Source organism: Coenobita brevimanus, chromosome 60, assembly GCF_032717465.1.
Source record: "Coenobita brevimanus isolate Jiangsu-jjx chromosome 60, ASM3271746v2, whole genome shotgun sequence".
Classification (NCBI taxonomy): Eukaryota; Metazoa; Arthropoda; class Malacostraca; order Decapoda; family Coenobitidae; genus Coenobita; species Coenobita brevimanus.
This window is the reverse complement of record NC_137013.1, coordinates 42661139-42675656: the sequence shown is the minus strand read 5'-3', so window position 1 is coordinate 42675656 and position 14518 is coordinate 42661139. Positions and strand designations below refer to the sequence as shown.

At 40.0% G+C, this 14518-nt stretch overlaps 1 protein-coding gene across 1 annotated transcript; it reads right to left on the bottom strand.

Annotated features, from left to right (window-relative positions):
• Window positions 1-3238: 3238 nt before the first annotated feature.
• Window positions 3239-13200, bottom strand: LOC145403265 (uncharacterized). Its single transcript, XM_080275082.1, has 16 exons — window positions 13034-13200; window positions 11860-12011; window positions 10533-10717; window positions 9772-9900; window positions 9522-9624; window positions 8940-9034; window positions 8463-8569; window positions 7799-7901; window positions 7307-7484; window positions 6582-6679; window positions 5723-5837; window positions 5426-5544; window positions 4923-5026; window positions 4378-4603; window positions 3887-3996; window positions 3239-3360 (listed from the first exon to the last, which is right to left on the bottom strand). The coding sequence occupies exons 1-16, from the start codon at window positions 13198-13200 to the stop codon at window positions 3315-3317; spliced, it is 2037 nt and encodes a 678-aa protein (XP_080131208.1). The 3' UTR covers window positions 3239-3314.
• Between the last annotated feature and the right edge of the window lie 1318 nt (window positions 13201-14518).

Here is a 14518-nt window from a genome sequence, read left to right as displayed (position 1 = left end):
AGCTATGGGACACAGCAAGGCATGGCACCACAGGGCTATGGTACACTGAAATTATGATACGGCAAAAAAAAAGCAACTAAATAATGGTGAAGCAGCAACAGGCAATCCCTTGAAGAAATATGTTACCCACACTAGGAAAAGAGAGTCCAAGTCAAGTCATAACTGCTGTACTTATCCATCTATTTATATCCAGACACCTTAATCCCAGAAGTGGGTGGCCACAGACAAATAATCCGCATGTCACTCTGTCCTCTGCTATTAGGCTGCCCTTCTTCCAACACACACCAACTTCATTGATACACCTCTCCACCCCATTCCTCCACCTCATCCTCAATATCCCCCTCCTACTCCACTTTCCCTTCCACCTCACTCACACTCCACTAATTACTCTCTTATTCTCCATTCTCTCCACAAGGTCAAACACTCTCAGGGTACTTCTAATGCTTTCTGCCATCTCCCCAATAAACACCTTCACAAATGTGAGTATAATTCTTCCATGTAAACAATTCATGTCACAGTGATGATAAGAAGCAGACAACCTCATGATGCTCCCTTGATGGCATACAAACCCAGGCCAGTATTCTCACTGGTTGATGAGGCTCTCTAACACCTCTTCCTTAGCAATTTATTCCTGGATATGGCTGGTTAACATCCTTCTGTATGGTACTTCTGCACAGTATGGCAATGTTTGAAGGACTTATGTAATACAGGACAGAAATGTCTAAGAAACAATGTGAATTGCTTAGGAAAAGTGTTAGGGAGCTTCCTCGATCGATGTGAATACAGATCCGTGTTTAGCTACCAAATTTATGGGACAAAAAAAAGTAGAAAGAATGAAGTGGCAAAGTAGTTAGAGAGGGTCCACTATCAAACTCCTTCTGAGACGTGAGGATCCAAGGTTAGGCCATTAAAATCCTGGGACCTGATGCACAAACAAATTTACAAGCATTTCCTTCCCGTGACTCAGATTATTTTTCGTAGGAGGAACAAGAGATTGGAATATTTTCCATTCTCCCCTCCTCATCCATTCTGTAATAACAAACCCCAGTTACAAGACTTCTCTTCAAGCAGTAAGGGTCCCAAGCTGGGCTAAAAGCAAAAAAGAATCACAAACACCTAACATAACCTACAGCAGCTGACAATCAAGGTGCTTTTTGAACACGTATAAATATCATTTGGAAAAAACAAAACAAAACAAAGGGAAGTTCGTCACAACAAAACAATTACCTTTATAAAATCTATATTAAAAAAAAAGAAAAAAAAAATGCATAGATTAACATTCAAGATGCACTTTTCACAACTGCACTTCTGTGATACCTCAAATCACACTTTCACCTCAACTCATGCCAGGATGAGATCATTATAAAAACAGCCAATCCCATATCACCCCATTCAAGGAGTAGGGACTGGAGGGTAAGCTACCACAGTCCAGTACATTTATGGGCAGATAACCTATCAAAAAACCTCCAGTCATCTCGTGAATCAAACCTATACCAAGCTGTCACTTCATCTGAGGCATTCTAAGCACTAGACCATAAATTCAAACTAAACTAAAAGTGCAAACCTAATTCTTTTATACTTACACCCCCTTAACTGCACTTATGAATATCTAGCTACATGTTAAGCCTGCCTGGATGATGATACCTACTTCATATTCTTGTTACCACCACACTGTTTTATTAAACTTAAAGAGACCACTTTTACTGAGGGAAATAAATCATCATCATCATCATAACAAGTGCCCTTAAACCCCATCATTGTCAAAGATCCTTCCAAAGATGAAAAACATCCTGGCGGAGGAGGGGCAATCACGTAATGGCACTGACATATCAAAAGGGCTCCACTGCCTGGTCATAAAAATTTATATTCCTGCCCTACCCCAGAAGAAGAGGATACTATACTGCAGAAGAAAGGAAACTTCATCCTGCAGTCACCAGCAGGTCCGGGACAGCAACAAATAATTAAAAAATGGCTGAAAATATCTGGTGGTAGCATGAACCAAATCAAGATGGTGTCATCTTTGTGCACCTATAAATACCAACACAATGTTTTTACCCTGGCTTTGGTATCCCCCCGCAACCAGCATTACCTTATATAAAATAATACTGAAGTCATAAAAATAACATTACTGTACACTCTTTTATCTCAGCTCTGCATCACTACTTATCCCATATCTACACGTTTTACATCAGAGGAGTCAATTTAAGGACCAAATTTTTGGTGGCACTGGAAGTTACATTTAACCCCTTTCTATGTGATTTACTTCCATATTACACTAACATTCTTTTTTATGCTGTTGATATCTTTTTTAATGGCAGGCAATTTCCCTTGCATACTACAACTTAGCACTCTCTTTTATGTTCTTTATATCATTTTAGTATTGCCATATTTTTCATTAATGGCATACAAGAGTACCGAGGCATAGTGAGCAGAATAAATCACTATGGAACAGGTACTGCAAAATCTTCAAAGCCACTGAGAATGAAACCTTACACATAACATAAAACAGCCTGAATTATGACAAGCCAAGCCATTCTATAAACCCCTAGACAAGTCGACTTCAATTTCAGTTCATCCACCTTTACTTATCCCAAATCAAATCACTTCAAATCAATGTCAGTTTAAATTTCATGAAGATGTACCTGATTTATCTGAAACCACACCATTTTACAACTGAGAAGTCAATTTAAGTTTCACATCATCCAGCACAACTTTGAGTATTGTGCTAAAAATTAATATCAATGTGTAAAACAGGCTCTCAATACATGATGATACTTCCTGAAGGAAGAGATGAAACTGGAACATATTTGGCCTTCTTATGCCTCTGCTGTCTGCACACTGTAATGTGGGATGCAAGCTTACCACGTGTACAATCATTCCTTGTTTCTTACAGGCGTCACCGATTCAGAAACACCTGTGAATAATGAAAATCATACAATAATGAAAACCCATCTATAAGGGTCCCCACATCCATTATTTAACTGAGATTGCTTTAAACCCTTGTTGTGCCCTAACACATCATCAGACATTAAAATCAAATTGTCTAAACTGTGTAATTTGTGCTGGATTATACACAAATAATCCAAATGTCAAAGTCAAAACTGTGAAAAAACAAAGGGTAACTGTAATAATCACAGGCATTCCATAAATGATTATCAAAACTTACAGACTTGCCACTCCCCAATTAAAGTCTTATGCATACGACCCTTTAAATCAGACAAATCAATCTAAATTTCTTGTTCTCTCTAGTGAGCCAGAACCGGCAACACTACACTCAGGACTGTAGGTGAACTGAGAAGGTGGTGGTGAGGTGGTTACAGTGGGGCAATGAAGCTGTTGGCATCCAGGGCCCTCAGGTAGCTGTGGGGAAGAGAACAGACCATTAGGGGACCTGGTTTGGTTAAAATATGTATCACTGCATCATCATCATTGTCACTATTATCATCATCATCATAACACTGCCTTTTTTTTTTTTTTCTATCTAAGGATGGAGTCAATTTCTAACAGACCAGAAAACATTATAAATATCTACAGTATATCCTATTCACCTTAACTTGGTGGAGATTTTTGTCCTTTTTAAACTTATTCCAATACCTCGATGGAGGAAGGAGACAATACTAAGGCTCTATATCCTCTTCATAGCATTTCTTCATGACTAGCACCATATTATAAAGATAATCTTGTTACAGCTAAGCATTCAAGATGTAGAGATAAAAATTCCAGGCCATGTTAAAGTGAAAAGAGTACAGCAGCATATTCAAGTGTTAATTTTCATATTCAAAGGCTAATCTTTAGTAACAGCTCAGTATTCAATTTGTAGTGATGGCAATTTTAGGCCAAGTTAAAAGTGAAAAGAGTATAGTATCCAGTATACAAAGGGTAGGACCTAGGGTTGTATTCCTCGACACGTCCCCTGAGGATATTTGGTCCAAGGAACTGAGACAACTGGGTGAGGCACTGGCTGGCTGCAGATGAGGTCAAGCCATTCTCACATTCCTGCCAGCAAACAAAATTCATCATCATCACCATATGTCACTGTCACTATCATCATCATGTTGTTGACATTATCATCATCATATGTCACTGTCACTATCATCATCATGTTGTTGACATTATCATCATCATATGTCACTGTCACTATTATCATCATCATCATCATCTTGACCATTTTCCCCCCGCATCTATGAATGAGTTGAGGTGGGGTCCAGAAAGCAAGGAAGAAAGAAAATATGATAAATGGAGCACAGTTCGACAGCACATCCAGTGAAACAGGCCAGACATTCACTGACTCACCATTCAATCCCCTAGAATCTTGACTACACTTCATTAACATAAACATCCACATTTACATGCCTTTAAAAAAGTAAGTCAACCCACCAATGCATAGAATATCGAGTCAAGGAAGAGATGTAGGTGGGTTTTGAAGACCCTCTTGCCCAGCCCTCTAGCCAGATGGGGTAAGGTTTTGCATAGGGTCTCAAGCAGTGTCACATGCGCTGTGTAGTGTCGATGTCGTGACGCCTCTGCCAATACACTCAACACTGATATCACCTCAGCAGTAGCCTCACCAACACCAGCCAGCTCACTCACCAGGTACACATACCTTAGGAAAAAATGCCATGTGATATTCAGGCCATATGAGGAGAACGGAGAACGAGAGACTGACTAGGACAGTGAGTGAGGTGAAGGAGGAGGAGGGGGAGACTAAGGATAAAATGGAGAGATGGAGTGGAGATGTATATGAGAAAGGGCTGTGTGAGCTGGAGAGAAGGCAGACTATTGGTAGAAGGCAGAGCGACATGGAGGTGATTCATTTGTAGCCACCCTTTCTGGGAATATGTCATGTCTTTTGATAAATTCCTGACTGAACAAGAACAGCATGTAATTAAGTTAAAGAATATTAACACTACTGAAGTACTGACCCATCAGCACGTTCCCAGAGTTGTGGAGGTCTGCGGAACCTACAGTCAGAACAGCCACCTCCACCACGACCCATCTTAGGTGCCAGCGACCCACATGAGTACATCTGTAACAGTTGGGCTCTACTTTAATGGCACATACTGTACGCCACCCTGAACAGTCTTCCATGTTATTTAATGCTACTCAATGATACCTATCAACAAAAGCAAAAATATTAACACTTTCAGTCCCATGAACAAATCTGTGCATGGATTTTCTGCTTGCAATATGGGCAGAATCCCTTTGCTTGCTTGGTACTGTATAGACAGTGTAAACTTTACATCCCTATGGAAATACACAGAGTACAGCTGGTTGTGACTAAAAGTGTTAATGGCAAGTCTAAAAAATTTCACACAAAGTCACACACATACAGGCTGCTACTCACTTTTCATAAAAAATTTCACACACAGTCACACATATACAGGCTGCTACTCACATTTCACTCTCAAGATACTTAATGACCTGCCTGCTTGTTTGAGTGTAGGTCCATGTCGTTATCCCTCTTGCGTTTAACAACTCCATACGTGGCTGGTCCGCTTTCAAGATCACCATATCGCTCACTCTCCGATGGTTGGTCCTTCACACCTGGGAACGGAAGGTAAAGTTGAGGGGATGGCAGGAGAATCTGGTAAGAACTGGTGTGTCAACATGCCGTATAGTACTGTGGTTAAGAGTGGTAGAAGTAGACATGGTAGTTAGTTCCTCCAGATTCTGTTCAGGAAGAGTCTTGTAGTAAATGGGTTAGCATGACACAGCCACCTACCTCTAAGTCCCTCCTTCATTTTCTCAACTATCATGGGCAGAGCATCACGTCCATATGCCCTCACCACATTAGCTATGGCCACCGCTGCTCCCTGACGCACTGACGGTATGTTATCCTGCCAGAGCCAATTACAGTTACATATCTATTAAGTAAATGACTAGTACAGTACAAATATTTACCAAACTACAGTACAGTTAAAACCTCGAAATAATGGACTTCAATAGATCGGAATTCACTTTTATCGGACTTGAGGAGCTATCAGACTAAATTCCTACATATCGGAAAAAGTTTGATAAATCCAGAAGCAGTCCAGACTGCCTGACCACTTGAGCTATGTTCACCACAATAAAATAAATAAAAGACATGTTTATCAGTGTACAGTACAGTATTATTATATACATTATATCATTTGATTATTGTAGTGAAGTTATAACACAGTACAGTATCACAACGGTAGTCAAAACAGTTTAAAAACCGTTCATACGATCCAGACTAATGTCTGATACACCGGAAAAAGTCTGGTTTAGCAGGGGAAAGTTCAGATGTCGCTTTTATTGGAATTTCCCATTTTTCAGAAAGGCAGTGGCCCCAATTAGTCCATTATAGTGAGGTCTTACAGTATCTATGTACCTACCAATCTATTTTTTAATAAAAAACTAAAGAATCCATGGTTCACAGCCTGCAAAACTTGTTCCTTAAAAAAAAAAAAAAAAAAAAAAAAAAAAAAAAGCCACGTTCAAGTCATTCATTATGAGATGCCAGGACACATTGTACTTAAAAGACTGAAGATTAGTGGCAGAGTACTAGTGGCTTGAAACTTAAAACCAAATAAAACCAACATTCAAATTACCAAACCCACCTCTAAATTACCAAAGAAGAGAGGGTACAGCACTTCCATGGAGCCCTGAGCCTCCTCTGGGAAGCACAAGATGAAATTTCCACATGCAACACATGCCGCTGCAACAAAGATGTGATAGTGAAAAACTGTGAATGCTGACAGAGTCAATAGAAAGCTCTTATTACAAATCCTTGTCCTATCCATGTTTCCCTCTTGGATGAGTGGGATTCAGATATTCCAAATTGAAAGTATGAAAAGTAGATCTATGGGAGAAAGAACTAGGGTGCTGTATTACTGACAGACTATGAAGAAATTTTGGAAGATGTTCTACTTATCCATCTACAGCCAGATGTCTTACTCCTAGAGGGGGTAGTCACAAACAAACTGCCTCCATATTGCCATCAACTCCTCCATCAGGTTGCTCTCCCTCCAAGTCACAGCACCCTCATTCACATACCTCAATGTCCAATCCCTCCACCTTATGCTTGGTCTTGCCCTCCACCTCACGCACATATATTCACTTATGTCAATTTAACTGCACTAAATTTTCTCTGCTCACCATTACTCACAGGCCTAAAGTTGTCAGTGAAGCATGTGGTAAGTGCATGGAGCAAAGACTGGATGTTTTTTTTCAGTACCTCTTCCAGCAAACTCGATCTCCTATCAATTCCTTAGCACCTCAACTTTATGATCTCTTTTTCTCACACATTCCTATATTTAACTGTGTTTAAATTCTTTCTACTCACCATCTCTTACAGGCCATGAGTCGTCAGTGAAGCACACAGTGAGTGCATGGAGTAGAGGCTGCACATGGCTTCTTAATGCCCCTGTACTCAGCTTTAAGGCCAGTTCAGCAATACAAGCACACGCCGCCTCTCGCACTGCATGGTTGTCTGCTCCTGTTGCTTCTATGTAGTAGCTTACCTGAGGACAGATGAGAGGGATAAGAGGGTGGAAGCCTGTATATCACTACTGTATCCCTTTATACCCCATAAAGATCCTTGTTCAACTTCAATACATGTATTTTATGACCAATACTGCCATTAATGTTAAAAGTGTTTGTGGTGGTGAAAGAATGGGTAACTTAAAGAAATAATTTACTGGAGGAAAATCACACCAAGCCTTCCTCCGTTGAGGAATGCTAGCCAGAAGTGCAGTTTTACAAAATAATACTAAAATACTGTATATAAGCACATGAACTTTTGTCTTTGATTATACATTACCATAAAGCAACTTACAACATAGTCAATATATTTCTCCACCAGCACCTTGCCCTCTGCACCTGTCACCTGCCGCCATGTCTCCTGTGAGTATAACCGCACTCCCTCTGCTACATAATACCTGTCGAAACATACTGACATTTTTCACCTATATCACCTCAATTTAAAGATGTTTTGATAATGCTACAGCCTTACACATATCTGTCATGTTTTACTTAAACAAATATTTAAGGCTCTAGAGGCACTTTTAACACACCCTCCCTCCCTCAAGAACTTCAAATACCAGAATAATAGTACCAGCAAACCTTGGAAATAATAATTTTCTCCAAACTACTGAAAAGAGTAATGCATAATGAAAATTTCATATGATCAGTGGCAAAGCATGTAGTCTGGAACAAAAACTGATCAACTAATCCACTGTGACTCCTAAATTCTTAGGCCATGTCTGTCACTTTCTTCTTGATGCCTCACATCAAAAAGCATCATCTATAGGCACTGTCTCTCACCTGAGGAATATTAGCCATGACAGGGAAGTGAAAAGTAGATGAAGTGAAATATTAGGTGAACTTTGGTCCTTAACAAAACATCAAATAACTTCTGGTCATAAAAACTGATTATTAAAGGCATTTATCACCAATTAAAATCACACTAAATGGATCAAATACAGCAGATAAGGAGTGACCTGTTGAGGCAGAGTCTGGGGAGGAGAACGGGGAAGAAGCGCTCCCTGGCAGCTGGAGGTAAAGACATCAGAAACTTACGAGTGGCCACAGACGACGCCAGACGAACCTGTGAAAAATACACTATCTTACTGTGGGATTATTTCTTCTTATAGTGACCAAACACAATACAGTACTAAGCTAACTGTATATGAGGTAAACAAACTGTCTTGCTGTGAGATTTTTTTCCTTTCAAGTGGACACAGGCAATGCTTGTCCCACCTGTACAAATATGGTCTCTTCTTGGCCATTTACAACATTGGAGTATTCATTAAAGATGTTCTTGATAACAGAGATACAGTATATTGTGCTAAACACAGGCCATGAAACTTTTGAGAAACCAAGGAGCAACCACTACCATTATTAATAAACAACCCAAACTTACTTAGTCTTTGCAAGGTTAACATATTTTTTGCATAGTCCCAAGCCACCTTACCCACCTGGCTCCAATTGTCTGCCAAGCCCTGACCCAGGTGGTGTGTTAGCTGGTCACCAAAGGTAAACATCGGGTTGCTCTCCAGAAGTTCAGCCCCCTCTGCAAATAAGCAACAGGAAATCATCATCATTACCATCATTAAGACCATCCTCAACATATCTTTAATTTCCATTTTTATAATGAGCTGGGTATGCTTTGGAAAAAAAAAAAAAAGAGTGCAAAAAATAAGAGCATTGTCAGTGTCACCTAGGAAACAGTTAACCCCTTCAATCCCATGATACCTTCAGACAATTTTATTCAACTTAGCAGTGACATTTCAAACTCAAAAGGTGAGACAATAGCTTCTGTGTGCTCTGTCACTACCAGAATTGCTGGAGAGGGACACTTATGTGCTAGTACTGATGTAACTAGGTAGCTCCTTGGTCTATCAATTCACTCTCTATCTCCCACAAAGACGTTGGATTGACAGGGAGTAACTACATCCTGCAGTCCACTGGGTTCATATCCATATGAGCCTGGAGCCAGAAAAACAACTAACAGACAGCTCTCCCAAACTGGATAAAATAAATAAGTACCAGCAACTAACCATAGGCACCACAGGAGACGAGCGCACCACACACGTTAAAACCAGTCTCCCTCACGAAGCGGTTGGTGTGCGTCAGAGCTTTGAAGATCAAGTCCAATAACTCCTGTGCATCCAATATAAAAATACAGGGTGTTAAAAGTCACACATCCACCTCACTTCCCATCCAACATGACCAATTACTGGTATCTCATTTTTAAACACCATTCTTGGCTACTTATTCTATCAAGCATTCTTTTTCTTTCAGTCTCACCTGATCGATATATGTGATGAACTTTGGAGCTGCCCCGTTGATCATGTGCTCCAGACACTTCATGCTCGTCTCAAGATTCCGCCACCCTGCTGTGTCATGGAAAATCTGTGCTGCATCACCACTGTTTCTCTGTGGAAGGTGCAAGGAGAAAGGATATATTAATATCTGTATCATATCATCATCATCAATGTTCCAGTGTTTGGAGAGGAATGGGAAATACAAGGCTGGAAACAATGCTGGCAGGGGAATTTTGGGGCCATTCTACTTATCATGTGCTCCAGACACATCATGCTTGTCTCAAGGTTCTGCCACAGTCTCTTTGTGGAGTAGAACAGGGGAAGGAAGCAGAGTTAGAGGACAACTGAAAACTGAAGTAGAGTTAGAGGACAACTGAAAATTTATAATCATATTTTTTTGAAAAGTTGAAGGCATATGTAGAACGGATTGTGTATGCAAAGTCATTATCACCACTATCATCTTGACCTCTTTTTCCCACCTAAGGGTAGGGTGAGGCAGAGTCAAGACAGCAAAGAAAACCAACAGTGTGAGAACTGACAAACACCATGGCAAAGGAAATGGAATGGAAGAAAGGGCCGTTGGACTAAAATGTGCATTGATACCAAAACTTAAGCAAAAAGGGCTGCTTACTCTCTCTCACAAGCCAGCTGAAACTTTCTCCATGCCACTATTTTGAAATGAAGAAAATGCTATTGGACTGATATGAATGCAATAATCCCAAAATATAAACAAGAACTGCTCACCCTCTCACGCGACCCAGCTGAAAGTTTCTCCATGAGTATCCGTGTGGTTTCATGCTCTGAGCGAGACGCATCATCATCAGTCACCTCTCGCTCCAGGTTACTCTTCACCAGCCCCAGCACCGTCCCTCGTACTAAGCTGTATGTTGCACCACCATCACTCTCACACAATGCTCCCAACACTTCACCTGAGAATGTTAATTATCGTAATATACACCACGACATCTACTGCTGTACTGCACTATACTCTGTTCATTTTAACATGGTCTAAAACTGCCATCCCTCCATCTTGAATGCTAAGGTAAACTGTAATAAGATTATCACTTGAAGACGATGTTATACACTTTCACTGTAATTTGGCCTACAACTGCCGTCTCTCCAATTGAATGCAGAGCTGTAACAAGAGACTAACATTAGAATATGGCACTACTCAAAAGGCAGTGCTATGGGAAAGATGATGAGTCAAGGTATATACTGTATTGTCTTGTTCTGCCAATGAGCCGTAGCACAAGATTAACACCAAAACATGGTGCTGGTCATGAGGAGGTGCCACGAAAGGATGCAGAACCATAGTACTGTCATCCTACCACTGGATTACAAGAAACAGGGTGTATTACCATCATCACCCAGACCTCCTTTCCCACCCTAGGGCAGGGTGAGGAGTAGCAACGTCCAGATAGCCTAAATTTGCCCAATTCAATGGGCCACACTTCCATTCATTCATCATTCAAGCCTACGGAATCCTGGCTCCATCAGATTGGGGGGGAAAAAAAAAACATTCTCTAACTTCACATATACCCATCTGATGGAGTTAATCCAAAAGTCACAAAAAGGGGTACCAAATCCCTGGTTATGCACTTCACCGCACAAAATTCATCCACCCAGCTCTGTTTCTTGTCAGTCCCTTAGCCTCATCAACTTCCACACCTCTCTTCCTCACACACTCATCCACCTTATCCTTGGCCTAACTCACCTACTCCCTCCTTCAAATTTGCTCAGATATACTTTTTTCACAACTCTATTGTCATCCATTCTCTCCACATGGCCAAATCAAAGAGGGTGTAAAAGGATGATAATCTCCTGCAACTTTATTCAGCTTAAGAAACTTTACTCTACAGGGGCATACAGCCTCCATGAACCTCTGCACTACTAAGGTGCTAAAAACAAAAAACTGACATCCTTGGACTGAAGAAGTTAATGATGATACATAAGGCATCTTGTACCTTGCTATAATTTACAATAGCTATACAACAGACAAATGACACATACAGCATTGTGTGCCATAAATTTATGACTCGGAAAAAACATACCAAACGTTAATCAGTCTTACCAGCAGCCTGCCTAACACGGACCTCCTGGTGAGTGAGATGTGTCAGTGCCACATGTCGCACCTCCTGATGGAACTGTGACTCTGTGTCAGGTGTTGTAGCGCCCACCACCACCTTCACACCCAGCAGACATCCGTGGAGGCTCTCCCACGTACTACACATATCAACAAGTTACAGTATATTTGAGTTTGTTGCAGTACAACCTCCCAAATCCAAACACCTGCTTTGTAAAAACCTCCAATAAGAAATGTATTTTTTCACTCTATAGAAGGGTGTAGATATATTGTATGTCCTCACACAATCAATACATATTTGAAGATAAAGTTCTGTTGAAGAAATGTACAGTATAAGAGCAGATGACAAATTACTAATACAAGGTACGGTAGGTATTTAATGTTCACAGTACTCTAGACTATTAAGCTACATGATTTTCTCAGTTTTCTTTATGATTCCACTTTCCAAACCAAAAATTTTGGATTTGTGATTTTGAAATGTATCATTTTAATACAAAACACACAATTACCTCCCAGTACAGTATTATCCATTATCTCCATAGTTCTCATCATCATAACTCTATTTCCATTAGCTACAGTATTCACATCATATAATGCCATGCTTCCTCTAAATGACTCCCTGTACTGGGAAAGTCATGGTATAGCTAATATCTGCACAGGTTGCATGCTTCACCAAGGGCCAAAACTAGCTAATTACTGTACAGTACTTCACAAAAGTTACTGATACTGCTCTTAAAGACATGAAAAAAAATCACATCCATTATGAGATCTGTGGCAATGTTAGTCTCAGCTTGGAATTCTGACTCTATTTGTGGCTGAATATCCTTTCCAAAAGTATAAATGTGTGGCTCATTACCAAGCTTGCAGCCACAGTTCACTGTTGTGGTACAACAGTCAAGAGTTCACTTACTAGTTCACCTATAATGGCTAATACTCCTAAGATGAGACAGGCTTGCTATATTTCTCTGCCCATGGATGATTCTCTCTGATATGATGCATCAGGAAGGAAACTGAATTATATTTCTTAAAGGTGTGTAGACATGAAGGAACAGTAGGCAAAATTCTGTCCCAGAGCATAACTCTCTGGGTCAATGGTACAATAGTCAGACACGTACTTTAACATCTACCTTTACATTGTTAAATGGGAATAAACAAATGTCACCTTGATGAGTCTAGTAAGATGTCAAGAAGTGCCTTCATAAGAGCATGCAGGAAATCTGGAGTAAATGAGGTGACTCTGGTGGTAAGGTCGGCTACCGCCCTGTCACGCTCCAACTTTTGGTTGCCGCACAGACCACCAGTGATGCTTTCTACCTCACTCCCACACATGGCTACTTAACTGTAAGTCAAAGAAAAGCATGTTCTCTTCCTCTTCCTTCTCTCTTATCAATATAATACACCATTCTCCTTTCAAAGCACATATAATCTTCCACTTTTACTTTGATGATTGAAATGCAGCTCACAGACTGCCACTACAGTACTGTATTATAGAAGGAATTTGCCTAAATTTTCACAACAATTTCCACAGAAACTCAGTAATATTTTTAACCTTTTTAACCTTGAGGTCAGAATGTCACTACAGTACTCACTTGTCACATCCACATTCTTACATTAACATAAATACTATACGGTACAGTACTCTTTTCACACTACCCTGGCCTAAAACTGCCATCTCTCCATCATGAATACTGAATTATAGGCTGACATTAGCCCTAGAATATGATGAATGTCACAAAGAAAAGCTATGAGAATGATGTAAAGTCATATCATTGTCTTTTTCTACCAATGAGCGACAAGAAACTAGCTGCAAAAAGACAAAAATCTGGGTCAGGTTAGAGTAAAAACAGTATGGTACTGGTCTTGCTGTGGTGCACCCAAATTAATGTGGTCAATTTGTACTTAGAGTATGTGTTACTGAAATGCCGACATATTTCTACTGTACTGGTAACTAGACCTGTTCTTCACTATCAGAGGCTATCTCAGATTCTCAGACCTCTGATGTCTTTTTTTTTTTTTTTTTTTTTTCATTTTTGTTTAGTTCCTTTCTCAGGCATTCCAACAGGATAATTATCATACAACCTAGGTAAATTTTTGGAATTACACCCAATTAATGGAAACTGAAATTAATATGCTCATTACAGCACTTGAGCAATTCTAAACACTTTCTGTTCTGTAGGTAATAACTGCAAATATTTTTCACAGTACATACAGTACAGTACCAGTACTTGGCAAACTGAGATCAGGTGAGATTTTCCACCTCCTATCCCCATCTTTTATAGTATGTCAAATTAATTAGTTTAAACTATCCTAGCCTAGTCTAACCTACCTAATGTAACCTGATCTAATCAGATATGATCAGATGGAGCAACGAGTTGGCCAATCCCTTCCCCTCCCACTCCTTACTAAGTACAAGAGCATTTGAGACGTGCATACGGGCAAAATTGCTTGAAATTACGTAAAATAAGTGAAGAATATATTAGTTTCATTCTCTGTTAGCTGGGTGTAATTCAGAAATAATACCAAAACCTTTGGGTACCTGACAAATAAGTACCACTCAATAGACCTTCTAGCCGACTGCCTTGTGGTCCAATCAAAATCTTGAAAAAAAAGGAAAAAAGTCGGCATCGTGTCTTGCCACATGGAAAGT

Coding starts and splice junctions, on each gene's coding strand:
- LOC145403265 (XM_080275082.1), bottom strand. CDS start 13,200: ATGTGTGGGAGTGAGGTAGAAAGCATCACTGGTGGTCTGTGCGGCAAC. Junction 5,545..5,722: donor AATGAAGGAGGGACTTAGAG/GTAGGTGGCTGT, acceptor TTCCGTTCCCAG/GTGTGAAGGACCAACCATCG. Junction 3,997..4,377: donor ACTCGATATTCTATGCATTG/GTGGGTTGACTT, acceptor GTTTGCTGGCAG/GAATGTGAGAATGGCTTGAC.